At 37.8% G+C, this 17,988-nt stretch overlaps 1 protein-coding gene across 6 annotated transcripts in view; it reads left to right on the top strand.

Moving 5' to 3' along the window:
• Positions 1 to 17,988, top strand: part of HMCN1 (hemicentin 1) — a 491,961-nt gene that overhangs the window by 323,869 nt on the left and 150,104 nt on the right. For all 6 annotated transcript variants that reach the window (XR_014816519.1, XR_014816520.1, XM_021102640.2 and 3 more), the window contains exons 42-48: positions 2,434 to 2,530; positions 4,920 to 5,042; positions 5,805 to 5,966; positions 8,216 to 8,497; positions 10,460 to 10,627; positions 14,121 to 14,234; positions 14,802 to 14,888. Coding sequence is in view for 4 of the 6 variants with exons in the window: in XM_021102640.2 (XP_020958299.2) it covers positions 2,434 to 2,530; positions 4,920 to 5,042; positions 5,805 to 5,966; positions 8,216 to 8,497; positions 10,460 to 10,627; positions 14,121 to 14,234; positions 14,802 to 14,888 (1,033 nt within the window). In the remaining 2 variants the exon portion in view is untranslated. The remainder of the gene's footprint in view (positions 1 to 2,433; positions 2,531 to 4,919; positions 5,043 to 5,804; positions 5,967 to 8,215; positions 8,498 to 10,459; positions 10,628 to 14,120; positions 14,235 to 14,801; positions 14,889 to 17,988) is intronic.

The following is a 17,988-nucleotide window of genomic DNA, read 5'->3' on the forward strand; positions in this document are numbered from 1 at the left end:
GAATGACATGGAGTTCTCATCATGGCTCAGTGGTTAACGAACTGGGCTAGTATCCATGAGGACAAGGGTTCGATCCCTGGCCTTGCTCAGTGCATTAAAGATCCAGTGATGCAGTGAGCTGTGGTGTAGGTCACAGACGCGGCTCAGATCCCGCATTGCTGTAGCATAGGCCACAGCTTCAAGCTCCAATTCAGCCCCTAGCCATAGGTGTGGCCCTAAGAAGACCAAAAAAAAAATCCACGTTTATGCAAAATGCCTTCCAATTTTGCATGAATATGAAAATTTAACAGCTCAGTTGAAAAACGCCGTTAGTGTTGTAAGTTTCTAGCAACTGGATGATACAGACAATATATTTGAGAATGATAACAAAAAATGAGGGCGTGGTTGCCTAGAATAGTCTTGGAAGGCTACTTGGCTTTTTATAGGTAGATGGGGAAAAAGGATTAATTATGAAAAGAAGTAAGCTAGTGTGATTGAAACGATTTTAGCAGAGTAAATATTTAGAAATAATGTTGACAAGGTTGATTTGAGTGAAATAACAGCTAATATTGAAGTCACCCTTAGGAATTAGGATTCAGAAAGCCAACAGGCCATTGGAATGTTTATAAAATCCTCATAATAACCCTATTTAGAATTTAAAGAATGCCTAAGTAATCACTCACAGTTACTAAGTGGCAGAAATGGAATTTGGTTACAGGCGTATATTTTCAGAATCCATGCACCTAACCACTACATCCCATAGCTTCTTGGTAAAGGAAGGTTATTGTTGTCGAACAAAGAGAGTCTTGAAAAACGTTAGAAGCTTACACAAGGGAGACAGAAGTATGGGAGAGAGTGGGAGGGAGCGTGGAGGTGTATGTTAGAGATATTTGGATTATGATCCTGTAATAATGGAGCTGTTGAGGAAGAAAAGGAGGAATCCCTGATGGAGGAAAGTAGGACAAGTCAATTGATCTATCTAGGAAAAAAAAAAAAAAAGGAAAAAGCACTGCCCCTTCTTAGAAGCAGAGCCCAGAGTTGTAGAAAGCAGCTGGTAGAACTGTCAAACCTAAGCTCTGACCAGGGAGACAGTTATACAAGTATAAGTCCCAGCCCCGGCGAGGGAGAACTGTGTGTGATTAGAACTGTCTTTGCAAAGGTCGGTGAGTACAAGAGTTCATTTCTTCAGAGCACAGATTCCAGTAGAGTGGGGAAGCCAGGAGAGCAGTGATGGTGAAGAAATCCTGGGATCCTCTGAATCTCCATCACTGAGGCCACCAGGCTCCTTGGAGTGTATGGGTCCATAGCAAGCACTGTAGGGAGAAGGCCTCATGGAAATGAAAATGCCTAGTGCCCACCTGTGGTACTAACTCCTTTCAGTGATAACTCCAATTCCAATTCTCTTTCATTTTTTAAATTTTATTTTATTTTTGCTTTTTTTTTAGGGCCGCACCTGTGGCACATGGAAGGTCCTAGGCTAGGAGTCGAGTCAGAGCTGCAGCTGCCAGCGTATGCCATAGCAATGCCAGATCTGAGCCACATCTGTGACCTACACCAAAGCTCACGGCAACGCTGGATCCTTAACCCACTGAGTGAGGCCAGACATCAGACCCACATCCTCATGGATATTAGTCAAGTTCATAACCTGCTGAGCCACAACAGGAGCTCCCTCCACCAATTGTCTTTTAAATGTGTTAGCAGTTGATTTCAGTTATTTAACAATCAATGACATACTGTTTGTTGTACCTCTTTATTATCTTGTATTATTTTATACTTTGTTATTACTCTTTTTTATGTTCATGTGCTATATATTCTCAACTAGATTGTAAGCTCAAGTCAGAACCTTTTAGTATCTTCTACCTGTAGTACCTGGTATAAGATTCTCCATAACTTGTGAAAGGTCAATGAATAAATGATGAACGGGTAGTAACATAGGTTGCAGAAAAATATATATAAAATATTTGCAGATATGCAGTTGTCTGCCAAGCACCAAAATGGGTACTTGGAGACTGAGATTAATTGAGCATGATACTTGGCTTGAAGAAGCTTACAAACCCAGTATGGGAAGAAACATAATAAACTAACAATAAGGGTGTTGTTTTACTCAGTGATATCCTGGCCATAAAAAGATGGTATATTTGATGCCATAAATAACTTATTCAGAGGTTAATTGTGATTTTTTGGGGCTATTTTGTCTTAATTATATTTAAAAGGCCTTTGTAGATCTTCAACCACTAAAATTAATGCGATTAAGGTATGACATAAATAAGAATTGTTGAATTTGGGTGACGGGTGTATAGCCATCCATTTTACTATTCTCTCTACTTTGTATATGTTTGAAAACTTTCAGAATACAGATGAAAAAAATCATACATCACAATTAACATTAATAGAAAAGCCCTAATGACTTATGAAATAGAAACTGTGGTTTCAAAGCATGATTTTGTTTTATAGATTGAAGATGCTCAGGTTCAAGATAGTGGTCGTTACACCTGTGAGGCAACAAATGTTGCTGGAAAAACTGAGAAAAACTATAATGTCAACATTTGGGGTAAGTGAGATGAGCCCCTGTAAAGCAAATGAGGGAGCCTGTGGTTTAACCTTTGGTTCTCTGTGTCAATTCTTAAAATGACAACCACGTAACTAAAATTGGTCTTAATACATAGATAGACATTAATCTTTATGTTTACATGATGCTGAACTGTCCTGAACATCATCTAATGTAATTCATTCAAGAGCAGCTAGATGGACTGCCTGAACCTGAACGTGTTGGTCACTGTAACTTTGATGGAGAATGGTTCCCCTCTCCTGCCTGATTAATAGGCACTTTAACTTCTATAATCAGGATCTTCTAATGATTGAGTCTCCCTATCAACAGAGAGCATATTGGTCAGTTGAAAAGAGGTCAAAAGGCCAAATTGTGTATGTGAATTATGTGTGTGAGAGCGAGAAGGAGGACACATGCGTTTGTGGCTGGGGGATGGGATTACTCTGCTGATGAAAGTGAAAAGCTTTGTGAAGAAGATGGAAGCATTATGAAGACCTGGAGAATACGGTCTGCATTCGATGAACCAAACATTGTTCACTGTGGAACCTAGTGTGACACAGCAGAGAGTAAGGAGATATTAGGTAGGAAAGATTAAAAGGGCGTATTGAAGAGGCCCTTGAAAATCGATGTTAAAAATATGGACTTGATCCTCAAGGGGATTAGATACCATAAAATGGATTTAAAGCGGGACTGGGATGCTCATATATTTGTATTTTAGGAAGAAAGTAGATAAACTGTAGTTTTTAAGTATTAATTATTAATAATTAATTGGTAACTCTGAGTCTTTAGGAAAGGATTAGTTGATTACATGGAGAGGTGAGAAAACAAGAAGAGTAAAGGAAGGACGTTGGTGTGGGTTGGCCAGTTGATCTGTATGGACAGCAGTGTCCTCCCCTTGGAGAGGGAGCAAAGGTGGGTGAGTTCAATTTGGGTCAAGTTGAGTTTGACAATGCCTCTGAGGCATCCAAGTTGGGATGTTAAGTAGTCAGATATAAAAGTCCAGATTTCAGAGACTGTCTGCCCTACAGATACAGATTGCAAGTTTTTATATCAATGGATGCCATTGGGAGTAGAGGGTGGAGTTTAGGTTAGAGACTATGAATTTATAGCAAATTGTGTAGTTGTCATTTTCTTCTGTAGAACATTTCCATCTATGAGATAGGTGATGACAAAGGAAGCTGTAGGATTCATCCTGAGCAAGGGTGTTGCCAAATAGCAAGAGCAATAATGTAAGGCAGGAGAGAATTTGGCAACAGAATTAGTAGAAATATTGATCATGAAATCTAAGTTAGATAGTAAAGTTAGTAAATAAAAGAGAAGGCAGCTAGATTGGGAGGGCTCTGAGAAGCATTTGGACTTGGCATTCAATTAGGTCAAGAATTGGGAGTAAGTGAGTAAAAGACCTGTAAGGATAAAGCCGTTGTCAGAAAGTGGCCTAAATTTATAGCTTAATAGGAGAAATATTTCTAGATGATGAAAAACATAGGGCCTTTCATGCAGAAAGTGACGAGCAGATCAAGGAACTGAGGAGGCAAATGTTTAGATGTGTGGATGCTGAATTCATGCAGAATGATGACAGGTCATCCTGTGAAGAGAAAGGATAAAAACAAGTACCACATTGTTCGGTGAAAGGTTCAAGGGTCACAGATGGTGGTAAGTAAGGGAAAGAGGGCAAATTGGCGACACAAGCCTCAAAGGAATAAAGACTTTTCTGGGGTGGTTGAACAGTGGCTGAAAGCTTTGTTCTGGTGGGGAGGATTCTTGAGTCCTCAACTCTCAAGAGCTTAGGAGACCAAGCATCCATCACATGGTAGTACTGCAGCCAGAGAAGTGTCTGAGGGGAGAGTTCAGCAAGCAAATGCAGACTCAGTCTCTTTGAGGAAAGTGTAGGTAGTCAGGGTTCACTTTGAAGGTTCCAAGGAGAAGCTGGAGGCCAGTGGAGGGACAGGCTTTGCAATCCAGGACAGGTAAGATGCCAGTTTCTTAGACCAAATTTCTTGGCTCTGTTCTTTACTGTACGGTATATGCCTGAAGTCTTTTAGTTCTGTTCAGTGTCTGAGACGTCAAAGTTGGCAAGGCACAAATGACTGGGTTAACTTTAAACGGTCTTCATTTTTTTGGGTGCAAGATGTCTAAAGGTCTATACTGTATCACCTTTATATGTCACTCTTAGTATTTTGATAATTAAGTTTACCTGTGAAAATGGTAAATCTGCTATTAAGTATTTATTCTACATCTTAGTGGATGTTTAATGTGATGTTGATATGTCAACCTCAAGTGCTAAATTATTTCCTTGAGCCATTTGTGTGGGAACCTATTTTATATGCAGAATATTAGGGAATTTTATATTTAATGAGTCTAAAATGTATTTTTTCTTCTTTTAATATTTCAGTACCACCAAATATTTATGGTTCTGATGAACTTGCTCAACTTACAGTCATTGAAGGGCATCTCATTAGTTTATTGTGTGAATCAAGTGGTATTCCACCCCCAAATCTCATTTGGAAGAAAAAAGGTCAGTTTTCAGACTTTGGCACTTACAAAAAAAAATATTAAATGAATTTTTTTTGACAAATATGTCAACTTATTAACAAACTTTCTTGGGGTTTGCATACTAAAATACTAGACAGCATAATTGTTTTATGTTCCATGTGCCACATGTGCTATTTCTACAATATCAGCCTCAAAATCTTCAGTTTTGAGACTCAGTGCTTCCAAGAAGGAATTAATTTTCTACATTAATTCTTTTTAAATCAAATGTGTTATGAGGCAGCTATAATGATCAATAATCTACCATTCAGTGAACTATTTTTTCTTCTTTAAAATTGGTTTAAAAATTATTTTTAAGGCAAATGTTTTTGTGGTGTTTGTGACAGATTTAGAGTGGTACATTAAGACTGAATTCTGCAGTTGAGCAGATTCTCAGTTACTCATCAGCAAATATCTCTGTCCATTAAGTATAGGACCATCCAAATATTGATTTTTAAATTAATTTTTGTTTTACTTAAAGATTTTATTTTGTTTTGCTAAGTATGTTTTCCTTTAAATACAATATTGATTGAAAGGAAATTTTGTGGAAGATAATTTCTTCATCCTCCTCCTCCTCCTTTCCTTTTTTCTCTTCTTCCTTCTTTTTGCATAGGATTATTATACAGTCATCTGCCTTTTAAGTACATGAATCAGGAAGTAAATCAATAAGTACAGATACTCATCGTAGTATATACACAAAATACCTTATATTTTTGCTTCACATTCTGCCACTTGGTGTTCATTGCAGGCTCTCCAGTGCTGGCTGATTCTGCAGGGCGAGTCAGAACATTATCTGGAGGCAGGCAGTTGCAGATTTCAATTGCTGAAAAATCTGATGCAGGGCTCTATACCTGTGTGGCATCGAATGTTGCTGGAACTGCAAAAAAAGACTATAATCTACAAGTTTACAGTAAGTTATTGACCAACCAGCCTTTGGCACAATTAAAAAAATATTTCTATTCTCCTCTTTTACTTTTCTTCACATCTTTAAGATTCACTGAAGGTAGTATGGTTATGGGAGTTCCCATTGTGGCACAGCAGAAACGAACCCAAATAGTATCCATGAGAACACAGGTTTGATCCCTAGCCTCGCTCAGTGGGTAAAGGATCCAGCGTTGCTGTGAGCTATGGTGTAGGTCGCAAACATGGCTCAGATCTGGTGTTGGCTGTGGCTGTGGCATCGGCTGGCAGCTTCAGCCCTGATTAGACCCCTAGCCTGGGAACTTCCATATGCTGTGGGTGTGGCCCTAAAAAGACCAAAAGAAAAACAAAGTATCGTTATAATATGTAACTGGCTCTCCAAATCCATGCATTCCACATCCATGAATTCAACCAACTGCAGATCGAATATATTATTTTTTAATGCCAAAAATTTACAAAAAGCAAAAGTTTAATTTGCTCTGTACCAGGTAACTATTTACATACCATTTACGTGGTATTTGTAACTATTTCCATAGTATTTACATTGTGTTAGGTAGCATAACTAACCTAGTGATGATTTGAAGTACAAGGGAGGATGTGCATAGGTTACATCCAAATGCTGTGCCATTTTATATGTAATGGACTTGGCATCGTCATATTCTGTTATCTGACAGGGGTCTTGGAACCAGTCCTCTGTGGATACTCAGGGATAACTATACCTGTCATAAGACCCACAAATGTAAATTGTGCTGACATAGCAGGAGAGCAGTTCCTTATTTCTCCCTGTTACCTATTCAGCAGTACAGCTGTCCACTCTGCATCAGCTTTGCAATGGCAGACATATCACTGTGGCTGTAATGTGTTGGGGGCAGGACAGTGGACATGTGCACTAGAAAGGGTGGCATGGTACCATAGGGTATATTTATAATATGTAAAAATATCTCATTTTAAAGAATGTTTAATTGTATATGATTTTAAAGTATTTACAATATTTATTTCATTTACTCTTGACCTGAGCTGTGATATGAGACAAAAGTATCACCTCCCTAGCCCTAACCCTAACCCTAACCCTAACTTAGGCCCAGAGAAGTTTCCATGACAAACTGAGGTCACACAGCTGACATGTGACAGGATCAGCCCTGGAACACAGGATTCCTAACTCTGGTCCATTTTCTTTCCCACACCCATATGCACTGAGTTAGTTTAATTTTCTTTCTTGGAATCAGTAACGATTAGGTGAAGTCACAGAATCACTGGCCATCAGTGGCTTAAACAACGAGAGGTTTATTTTCTCACATAGTGAGAAGCTTGAGGTTGCCAGTCACTGGAGTTGGTCAGCACTTTACTCTTATCAGGGCAGGAGATCTGGGACCTCTTGGTGGTCTCAAGAAGGCTGCTGTATTTGCAGTATCAAGTCCACATTGAAGGTAAGAATAAGGGGAAACGGTGCTATCTTTCTCTTTTACCAGGAGAGCAAAAATTTAACACACCTGCCCCCTCATCTCATTCCTGCCAGCAGACCTCCAGTTAGATTTTTTTTGAGGCTTGCAGTGATTCCTTAATTTTCAAAGAAAACTGAAAAGCAGTCTCAGCTTTTCCCTCTCCCATAGTGGAAGATGAAAGAAAGAAAGTGGTAGCAGATGCTTAGTCGTGAGCCAGCCTATCATATCTCCTTAAAATTGGTACTTGGCATACACACACTGTGGTATATGTAATGATTGGCCAACAGGGACCTGTGGTGTAGCAGAAAGCTCTACCCAATATTCTGTGATAGTCTCTTTGAGAAAAGAATCTGAAAGAGAATGGGTATGGGCACGTGTATAACTGAATCAATTTGTTGTACAGCAAAAAGTGTCACAACATGGTAAATCAACTACAGTAAAACTTTTTAAAATGAAGGAAAAAAATTTTTTTAATTAGTACTATGAAGTCTCCTATAGATGAGAGCTCCAAATAAGATAAAATCAAACACTCGTATAACTTTTCAAAAGCAGGAAAAGTAGCTACTACAGCATTCTTTCCTTACTATGTCGATTGCTTTATTTTAGGTATGAACCCATTTAGAAATATGGGAAAAGAACTCCATCTCCCAACACGGCAATGCTGTGGCTATTAGTCCTGAGTCTTTTCTTTAGTGGCTAATTTTTTGATATCAAAAATTTAACTTTGGCTGATGAAAATTCCTACAAAGCCTTAAGGCAAACATTTCCTATTTTTTCCCTTTTTTTTCCCTCCCAGTTCAACCAACCATAGCCAACAGTGGCAGCCACCCTACTGAAATTATTATAACCCAGGGGAAGAGCATTTCCTTGGAGTGTGAGGTACAGGGTATCCCCCAACCGACAGTGACCTGGATGAAGGATGGCCGGCCCTTGACCAAGGAAAGGGGAATGGAAATAACAGATGAAGGTCGTATCCTGCAGCTGAAGAACGTTCATGTATCTGACACAGGCTGTTATGTGTGTGTGGCTATGAATATTGCAGGAATGACTGACAGAAAATATGACTTAAGTGTACACAGTAAGTATCAAAAGATTCAACAAGTCTGTTCCCTGGATGATATAACCTACTGCTACCTGAAGGGGAGATTGTAGACTCCTTAGAGCTTACTGACCTGGCATCAGTTAGGCGTCAGTTGTACGAAAGTCAGCTTTAAAATTCTAAGTAATGAGCCATGAATATCAATAAGAATGGACCAAACACGCATGTATTCAGGGACTCCTATTTGTATGCACACAACTGGAACTGTAAATGTATAGGAAACAATAGTAAATTTAATACGCACTTGAATCCCTTTAGAACAGGGGTAAAGTCCAATATTGATATCTTATAGTTTGCAACCAGTGTGTGAGCCAAAGCTAAAGATTGAAAAGGCATCACTCTTAGGTATTGTTTTATTAGATTGTGGTTTGTTTGTTTGTTTGTTTGTTTTTCATTCCTTTTTAGCAGGTGATTACCGTTGAACTATTTGAATGTTTCATACTTTATTTGATCAGTTCTCTGGGGAAGAACATTTAGATCAGATATATTAACAAAAATTTCTGTCATAAAATTTCCTAAGCAAGACTAATGTTGAGAAATCAAGGTCTCAGATTATGCTTGCTTCTAACTGGCTCAATCCTCTACACACTTCAAATCTATGAGACCCTTGGAAGTGGAGGGTGTCACTAGCCCTTCTCTGTGCAGAAGGAAAATATAGTGGAGGGGTAGCTTTTCCTGGGCTGATGAGGGACATAGAGGCACCCAAGGCCTCATGTGACCTTGTCTTGTCTATGTTCCATTGCTGGCTTAATTGCATTTTAATGCCAATTCTCCTCTGACCCAGCTCTTGCACTTGTCCAGGCCTGTTGGGTCAATGTGACCTGCCACCCTCTCCTCAGACTGTCTTGATTCTACTCTGCTCATTACCCAAAGCTGTCTTCTCAGCCCACTTTGTGTGTGTCACATTTTTTTGTGTCCACAAGGCACATTTGACCTTTAGGAACTGGTCACTCTTGTCTCCTCTAGTTTTCTGGGAACCTTACCTCTGCCCCTCATAAGTGGTCATTGACCATTGGGCAGCTCCTTCCTTTCAAGCTCTCTTGTTGGTTCCCCTGCTCTTCCAGCCTGTAGTGGTTGAATGCCCCAAGGCTCTGAAATGAGCAATACCTGTTTCTCTATTCACACTGTCTCTCTGCTGATTGTCCCATGACTTAATGTGGTTGAGCAAGGAGGACACCCAGGAAACATCCTTGACTCCTCTCTCTTTCTCAGATTCCGTGTCACTGAGTCCCATCAACTCTCCGCCTCTAGTCAAGTTGAAAGCACATATGTCTTCACGAGCTGGATTGGGGTGGTAATCAGAAAAAAACAGCAAGGAAACTACTAGCCCCAAAACTCAAAACGTGGTTAGCACAGATAACATTAAAGCTGGTGTATTTCATGAGCTTTTCAGCTTCTAATTTGTTTGTTAGATTGTTTTTAATTTTTAGGATTAGAGTTACTTGTTAGAAAATCTTGCCTATAAGAAGGTCACGAATCCCTATTAGAAATTTACCGGAAAAGATAGGTGACTCTCAGAAAAATCATTCACCACTATTAGAAAAACAGGATGAAAGTTATTTGCTGCTCTTAGTAAGGACGAAGTGACTTTTTTCTTCCAGGAGTGTCAAAATCATCATCATTCTCATTCTCATCATCGTGTTGTTGTGATTGCTTATTTTCCTTACTGTTGTCCAGAAAATAGAACTCTTTGTTTTTGTTTTCGTTTTTGTTTTTCTGAGGGCCACCCCCACAGCATGTGGAAGCTCCTGGGCCAGGGACTGAACCTGTGCCACAGTAGCGATCCGAGCCACTGCAGTGGCAGTGGGTCCTTAACCCACTGTGCTGCAAGGGAACTCGCAGAATTCTTATTTTTAAGAACAAGTTGTTTAAGATTTCGTATTTGATATGTATAAACTACCCTCCTTTCCATTTCTTGTTTGTTTTGTTTTTGTCTTATAGCCCCTCCAAGCATCATAGGAAGCCACAGAACACCTGAAAATATCAGTGTGGTGGAGAAAAACTCAGTGTCGCTAACTTGTGAAGCTTCAGGAATTCCCCTGCCTTCAATTACCTGGCTTAAAGATGGGTGGCCCCTCAACCTTAGCAGTTCTCTGAGAATTCTCTCAGGTATTAGCAATTCTTATACTCTGATAATCTGGCTAGCTTCCTATGGCCACAGTTTCTCCTTAATTTCTCATATCTCCATGGTTTATTTTTTCTTCTCGATCTAGATGATTACTCTCGTGCCCACTGATCATATTAAGAAAAAATTTTTAGAAGGACGTCAAGAGCTATTAGACAATGGGGAGAAACTCTAAATATCTCCAGATCCTTTTGAAAAAAACCTTGGCACTTGCTTATTACTTCAGTCATAAGGATGTCAGAGCATTATGCTAGAATGAGTACCAACCAATTTGAAAAGTGAGGAATGAAAAGAAGTACTGAAATTGAGACCCTCTAGAGTGAATAATGATATATAACATATCTCCATAAGCAAGTGTTTCAGTGTATTCGTGACCCTAATCTGAGTGAGTTTCATATTTCCAAGATGAGATGGCTTCCTGTGAGCTAAGACTTTATCCTTATTGTAAAAAAAAAAAGATACTCAGCTTATTCCTCATGTAATTATGTAGGAAAATCTATTAGCTCGTCCTTTATGGATCAGTGTTAACTGTGAAGAGAGGTGTCTCGGGGCTTGTCTGCATTTGGCCCCTTTCAGTAATGGCTTGAAAACAGACTAAGAAAATAATCTGGCCAAGTTATGGCTAAATAAAAAAGCTTAGATACTTAGAAGAATATCTAATGTGTTAAATGCAGGCATCCGAATTTAAACATTATAGAATTTTTGAATTAAACCTCATAAGATGAAATTTAATTGAACTCCTGTACTTATATCCAAAACACAGTGATGAAAATTAGGGTGAGCTATATCTTCAGAGTGTTTCATAGGAAAAGATCTCTGGATTGTGTTATTTACTATGTATTAACAGCGTAATGTATTTATCAAGAAAACAAATGCAGTTTTTCCACATGAATAAAATGTTTTCACCAGTAACACAAGTAAAAGATCAGTTGCACTCGGGACTTAATTCACTCATTCGGAAGTCTAGAAGAATTTAGTGACAGTATTTTCAAAGTAGGATAACCATGATGGCCAAGGATTGCAAAAAGTAAACCTTCTATAAACCTTATGATTATATAGTGAAAACTACATCATTTTTGGACATCCATGGTGTGCAACAATATTAGGTTGTTTCTGCCTCGTTGCAGAAGTTAAAAGGAATGCCAGTGCACAGAAGATTCTAGGGACAGATTTGGATCCAAATATAAACGACTTTAAGAACAATTTGTATTGTTTAAAGTCAAGATGAGCTATTGTAAGAAGTAGTGAGCTCCCTGCCCCTAAATTTGCTCAAAGTTTAAATTCTCACTTTTGAACGCTTTTTCAGAAAAAAAAAATACTTTCTTAGCATTTGGATTAGGTCCAAATATCCTGAGATGCCTCTGCTTCTTCAAGATCTTGGTCTATAAATCATAGGGGCTTAATGAGGAATATGCATTGCTGTAGGAGTGGCCCTAGAAAAGGCAAAAAGACAAAAAAAAAAAATTTCTCAATTGCTGAAGAAGTAAGAACTCTTTTTAAATATAATAACTACATCAGGGCTTCTGAAAAGGAAAAAGGCAAGATAGAGTAATATGCTCTGGCTTATTATAGATTTCCAGGAGTAGTGTTCGGGTTTTATTGTATAGTTGTGTTTTGCCTGACTAGCTGCTGGCGATCCTGGAGCAAACACATTAAAAGGATTCCACCTTGTGGCGCTGCCAAGGGAGCCATTCAGTTTTACAGTATAAAATGTGTGTTGTGCAGTCGATGACTGAGCATCAGATGAATGGTGTATGACTTGTTCGTTCCTTGTCAGCTGCACATTTCTGTTTCATTAAGATGAGTCCTCCTGAGACATTAAGTAGAGCTTTTCTGAAAGCAAGACTTGGTTGCAGGCCCCATCCTTGTTATGAAGTTATCTGCCAAGAACAGATAGCTGCTATAAAAATGTAATAGGTACAAGAAACGTCTCCATTTAAGTATAACGTACTGTCAAACCCTTTTTCTGTCTTTCACTGGAATAGAGAAGACCAGGAGACAAAGAAAAGAACAGTCACAAAATTTATGAGGTTGAGGTTTGCAGAGCCAGCAATGACTCACAAAAGCTGTATTGTTTTAATATGTCTCAACTGGAATCATATTTTGGTCTTACTAATTTGGAGTAGCAATGAGTGCTTGAATCCTTTCCCAATTAACATAAGTTTTTTGACGTGTTTATAGGAATTTCTGCATTAGACTTCACAGAAAAAAAAGACTGAATTTACGTAATCAGTTTTACTTAGTTCACCTTTCAGTGGGTTGAGGATGAGTAGGTCGCTTATAGGAAAACTCAGTGACAGCTTGTTGTGTTTATAAAAACGGAAAGCAGATGGAGTGTCCTAATGACTTCAGATCCAGGTGAATATTTACATGAAGAGGTCGTGCGTAACCATTTCATTTTTTTTTTTAGTCCACGTTCAAGATGCTAAGCAAACGTGTACCAAATACGAAATTATCACAAAACTTTAGAACCGATGTACATTTTTTTTCTTAGAAATGACGTCTCAAATCACTTCAAGAACTTTACTCTCCGTGTGTCTCATTCTCTGCAGGCTTTGTCTCATTTGCTGGCTCCTTTTCCTTTGCCTGTAAGAGGAGTTTTCCTCCAACTCATGCCCTTGAACATATGAGAGCTTCATTCTCAATTTACAGGAACCTGTTTTCAGTACGTCGAAGCTGGAAGTAGAAAGAGTAGCAAGTCAGAGTTACACTCATGAACGAGGTGGCCGTCATGAACGTTGGTAGAAATAGTTCTAGAATTCCATGAGGCTCGGTTGGAAACAGGTGGTCAGTTTTCATGGTTTCGTCCATCCTTTGTGTATGGATGTCATCCCAATCTTGGTTGTTGGTGACATCCTCTTTCTAACATTCCCACTTCATATGTTTAATGGCAAACTAAATATCCTGTCCCAGTTTGTTTTGCTACAGCACACAACAGATCCGGACTGTTTTCTTGTTGACATTCTTCCATAGTCTTTAGTGAACAGGATAAAGTCTCAAGTCCTGACCATAGCATTTGAGGGCCCACAGAATCTCGTTATACTCCAGCTGGTCTCATCTCTCAGTCTTTTTCCCACCTGCTCTGTTTTCAGTGGCACAAGTCACTGCGACTTTCTACCTCTATATCCTCATTCATATTGCACCTACAGTGGTGTCTCTTGACTCCTCTGTGTGTTAAAATATGCTTACCTTTCAAGATAATGTTCAAACATCACCTCTGTGAAACTCCATGTCTTGCGTGCTGTCACCTAGGTTTGTATTTACTCTCCCCCCCCCCGCATTGAACCAGAAAATTCTTATGAATTATCCAGTCTGTTTCATGTAGGCTTAAAACCTGTGCCCTTTTAAAAAGTTTGATATAAATACATCTTAAAGGCCTTTGAACTGTATGATTAAGTTTTACCTAAACTGAGCATTGCATGGCAAACTTGTAAAGTTAGATTTCTTTTTGAGTCATCTGGTGAGTTGCTTTTCCAGGAGGTAGGACTCTGCGGTTGATGCAGACCAAAATAGAAGATGCTGGCCAGTATACTTGTATTGTAAGGAATGCAGCTGGTGAAGAAAGAAAAACCTTTGGGCTGTCAGTATTAGGTATGTATATAATTTACAATACCTAGGAAAAATAAAATTGTCTTAAATATATTCTGGAAGAAGCATTACAATTTATCTACAGCTTGATCTCACCTTTATGTATTCTTTGGCCCCTGAACTGTCACTCTTGGCAAGAATTCAGTTTTCAAGTGGTTTCAGTGTAATCAACTGGATGAAAATGCCTGAAATGCCATGTCTTGTCAGTTCACAATTGTTTGACAATGTTCAAAACTCTGATAACTTCTTTAATGTGTTTATTAGAATGATAGTGGGAGAAATAAATAGTGGATGTTATTCATTGATTTTTTTGACGTATTTATCCAGAGTTTTTGGTTTACATACAATAAAATCCATTATAACTTAATTTATGACATACAACTTCATAATATATCTTAAAATTAGAATTGATCAAACAATAGGGTGGCATTATTCTAGTAAGTAATAATGAGGATTTGGGGGAATATTTTAAAGGTTTGTATAAAAAAATATAAACATAGATGCCTATAAATAACCATTCTGCTGTTAGAATTATTACTTTTTCTGTTTTTTGTTTTTGTTTTTCTTTAGTACCACCTCACATTGTGGGTGAAAATACATTGGAAGATGTGAAAGTAAAAGAGAAACAGAATGTTACACTGACTTGTGAAGTGACAGGTAAGGGGCTCAGCTTTTGTAGTTTTTGTTTTCCTCAACTTACTGGTTATTCATTCATCACCTCCACTTTTATCTTAATTCATTGAGGAAAAAATCAAGCATTTGAAATTGAATTCTGATCTAGTAGAGATCATGGAACTGTATAGGAAGAAATCTCTCCGATTCTGTGAAGACAAAAAAGGAAATCCCCACAAGGAAATAAAAGAAGGAAGGACAGAGGGAGGAAGGGAAGGAGAGAGGGAAGTAGGGAAGAGTGAAGGAAAAAGAAAGGCATATTGGTCCTTTCTTTCAATTCAATAAATTATTCTTTCTTTTTTAATACTTGTGGGTAGGGTTTCCTGTCCCACCTCCTCTTATTTTTTTCTTTCCCTGATATTTGTGCCTTCCTTTCCTATTTAGTGTTTTCCTAAATTTTATTTCAAGAAAATAGGTAAGAATTTTAGTGAAAGGATAGCAGCCTTGTTAATGGGAATTAGTCAAGATCATTCTTTTGCATGTGAATATCCAGTTTTCCCACCACCATTTACTGAAGTCACTGTCTTTTTCCACTGAGTACTCTTGACAGTCTTAGCTAATATTAGTTGATTGTATATGCATGGGTTTATTTCTGGGCTTATGATTCTGTTCCATTGGTCAATGCATATTTTTTATGGCAGTAACATATTGTTTGGGGGGGGGGTTGGGGGAGGGGAATTTAGTTTCATTTTGTTTTAGGGCCACACCTGCAGCATATGGAAGTTCCTGGGCTAGGGATCAAATTGAAGCTGCAGCTGCCAGCCTATACCACAGCCACAGCAACACCAGGTCCAAGCCATGTCTGTGACCTATACCACAGGTCATGGCAATGCAGGATCCTTTAACCCACTGAGCGAGGCTAGGGATCAAACCTGCATCCTCATGGATATTAGTTGGTTCTTAACCCACTGAGCCATAATGGGAATTCCAGCACCATACTATTTTGATTATGATAGCTTTGTAATACAGTTTGAATGAAATCAGGAGGAATGTTCCTTCTATATATGAGTTACTGAGATTTTTTTTTTATCAAGAATGGATGCTGAATTTTGACAAATGTTTCTCTGCATCTCTGAGATGAGCATATAATTTTATCTTTCATTCTGTTAATGTGAGCATTATATTGATTTGCATATCTTGAACCATCCTCGCATCCCAGGGATGAATCCCAATTGATCATGATGTATGACCCTTTTAATTTGCTCTTGAATTCAGTTTTCTAGTATTTTTTTTTATAATTTTTGCATCCATATTCATCAGGAATATTGGCCTGTAGTTTTCTTTTCTTGTGGTGTCTTTCCCAGGCTTGGGTATCAGGATAATGCTGGCCTTATAAAATGAGTCCAAAGATGTTTGTCATCACTTTTTTTCAAAGAGTGTGAGAAGAATTGGCATTTATACTTTTTTAAACATTTGGTGGAATTTATCACTGAAAACATCCGGTCCTGCCTTTTCCTTATTGGCAGGTTTTTGATTGCTGGTTTAATTCCCTTACTAATAATTGGCCTGTTCAGATTTTCTGTTTCTGCATGATTTAGTCTTGCCTAGTTGTATATTTTTAGGAATTTAGCCATTTTTTTTCTATGATGTCCAGTTTGCTGGCTAAAGTGGTTGAGAGTAGTCTTATGATTATTTGTATTTCTGTGATATCAGTTGTAATATCTATACTTTCCATTTATAATCTTATTTATTTGGATCGCCTCTATTTTTTTCTTAGTCTAACTGAAGGTTTGCCAGTTTTATCTTCTTAGTTTTATTAATCTTTTCTGTTGCTCTCTTGTATTCTATTACATTTATTTCTGCTCTTTATTTTCTTTCTGCTTAGTCTTAATCAGAACTTCACCTGATTTTTTTTTTTTCACTAGCTCTTTGAGGTGTAATGTTAGATTTCTTTTTAGAGATTTTTAAATATTTTTTCCTTTTTATTTTTAAATATTTTTTCCTTTTTTATTTTTTCTTCTTTTCTTGTCTTCCTTTTTTCTTCTTCTTCTTCATGCCTTCAGCATAGAAGTTCCCAAGCCATGGATCAAACCCACACCACAGCAATAACCCAAGCTATTACAGTGACAATGCTGGATCCTTAACCTACTGCACCACAAGGGAACCTCCTAGAGATTGTTTCCTGATGTATGCATTTATCAGTATAAATTTCACTCTTAAAAGTACATATTCTGTATCCCGTAAGTTTTGGTGTGTTGTGTTTCCATTTTCATTTGTCTCAGGATATTTTTTATTTTCCTTTTGATATTTTCATTGATTCATTGGTTGTTCAAGAGTATGTCATTTAATTTCCATGTATTTGTGTATTTTCCAGCCTTATTCCTGTTATTGATTTCTAGTTTCATACCATTTTGGTCATAGAAGACATTTGGTGTGATTTCAATCATTTTAAATTTGTTTTGTAGTCTAACATATGATCTAGCCTAGAAAATGTTCTATTTGTGCTTGAGAAGAATGTGTGTTCTGCTTTTGTTGGGTGGAATGCTCTGGATGTGTCTGTTAGATATATTGGGTTTGTGGTATTTTTCAAATCTGTTTCGTTATTGATTCTCTGACTGGATGATCCATCCATTATTGACAGTGGAGTCCCGAAATGTTATTTTATTGCTGTTTATTTCTCCTTTGAGCTCTGTTGATATTCGCTTTATATTCTTTAGGTGCTCCAGTGTTGAATGAATAAATGGTTACAATTAGTATGTTTTCCTGATGGATTGACCTCTTTTTCATTGTCTTTGATCTCTTTTCACTATTTTCAGCTTAAATCTGGGCTGATAGAGCTCCCTAAGTTTTATTTTTTGGTTACCACTTTCTTGAAACATTTTTTTATATCCTTTATACTCCAGTTCATGTGTGTCTTTAAAGCTAAAGTCATTCTTTTGTAGGATCTTGGAGTTGGATGTTAGGGCTTTGTTTGTTTTTTCTCTGTTCATCTATTTTATGTCCTTTGATTAGAGGATTTTGTCTGCTACATTTAAAATAGTTATTGACAGGTAAGGACTTAATAATTCCATTTTATTAATTTTTTTATTCTTTTGTAGATACTTTCTTCTTTGCTCCTTAACTTGCTCTCCTTTTGTGATTTGAT

The sequence above is a fragment of the Sus scrofa genome, chromosome 9 (assembly GCF_054392235.1).
Source record: "Sus scrofa isolate SSC_HxYL_T2T_F1_AM1 chromosome 9, Sscrofa_HxYL_maternal_Yorkshire_Landrace_v2.0, whole genome shotgun sequence".
Classification (NCBI taxonomy): Eukaryota; Metazoa; Chordata; class Mammalia; order Artiodactyla; family Suidae; genus Sus; species Sus scrofa.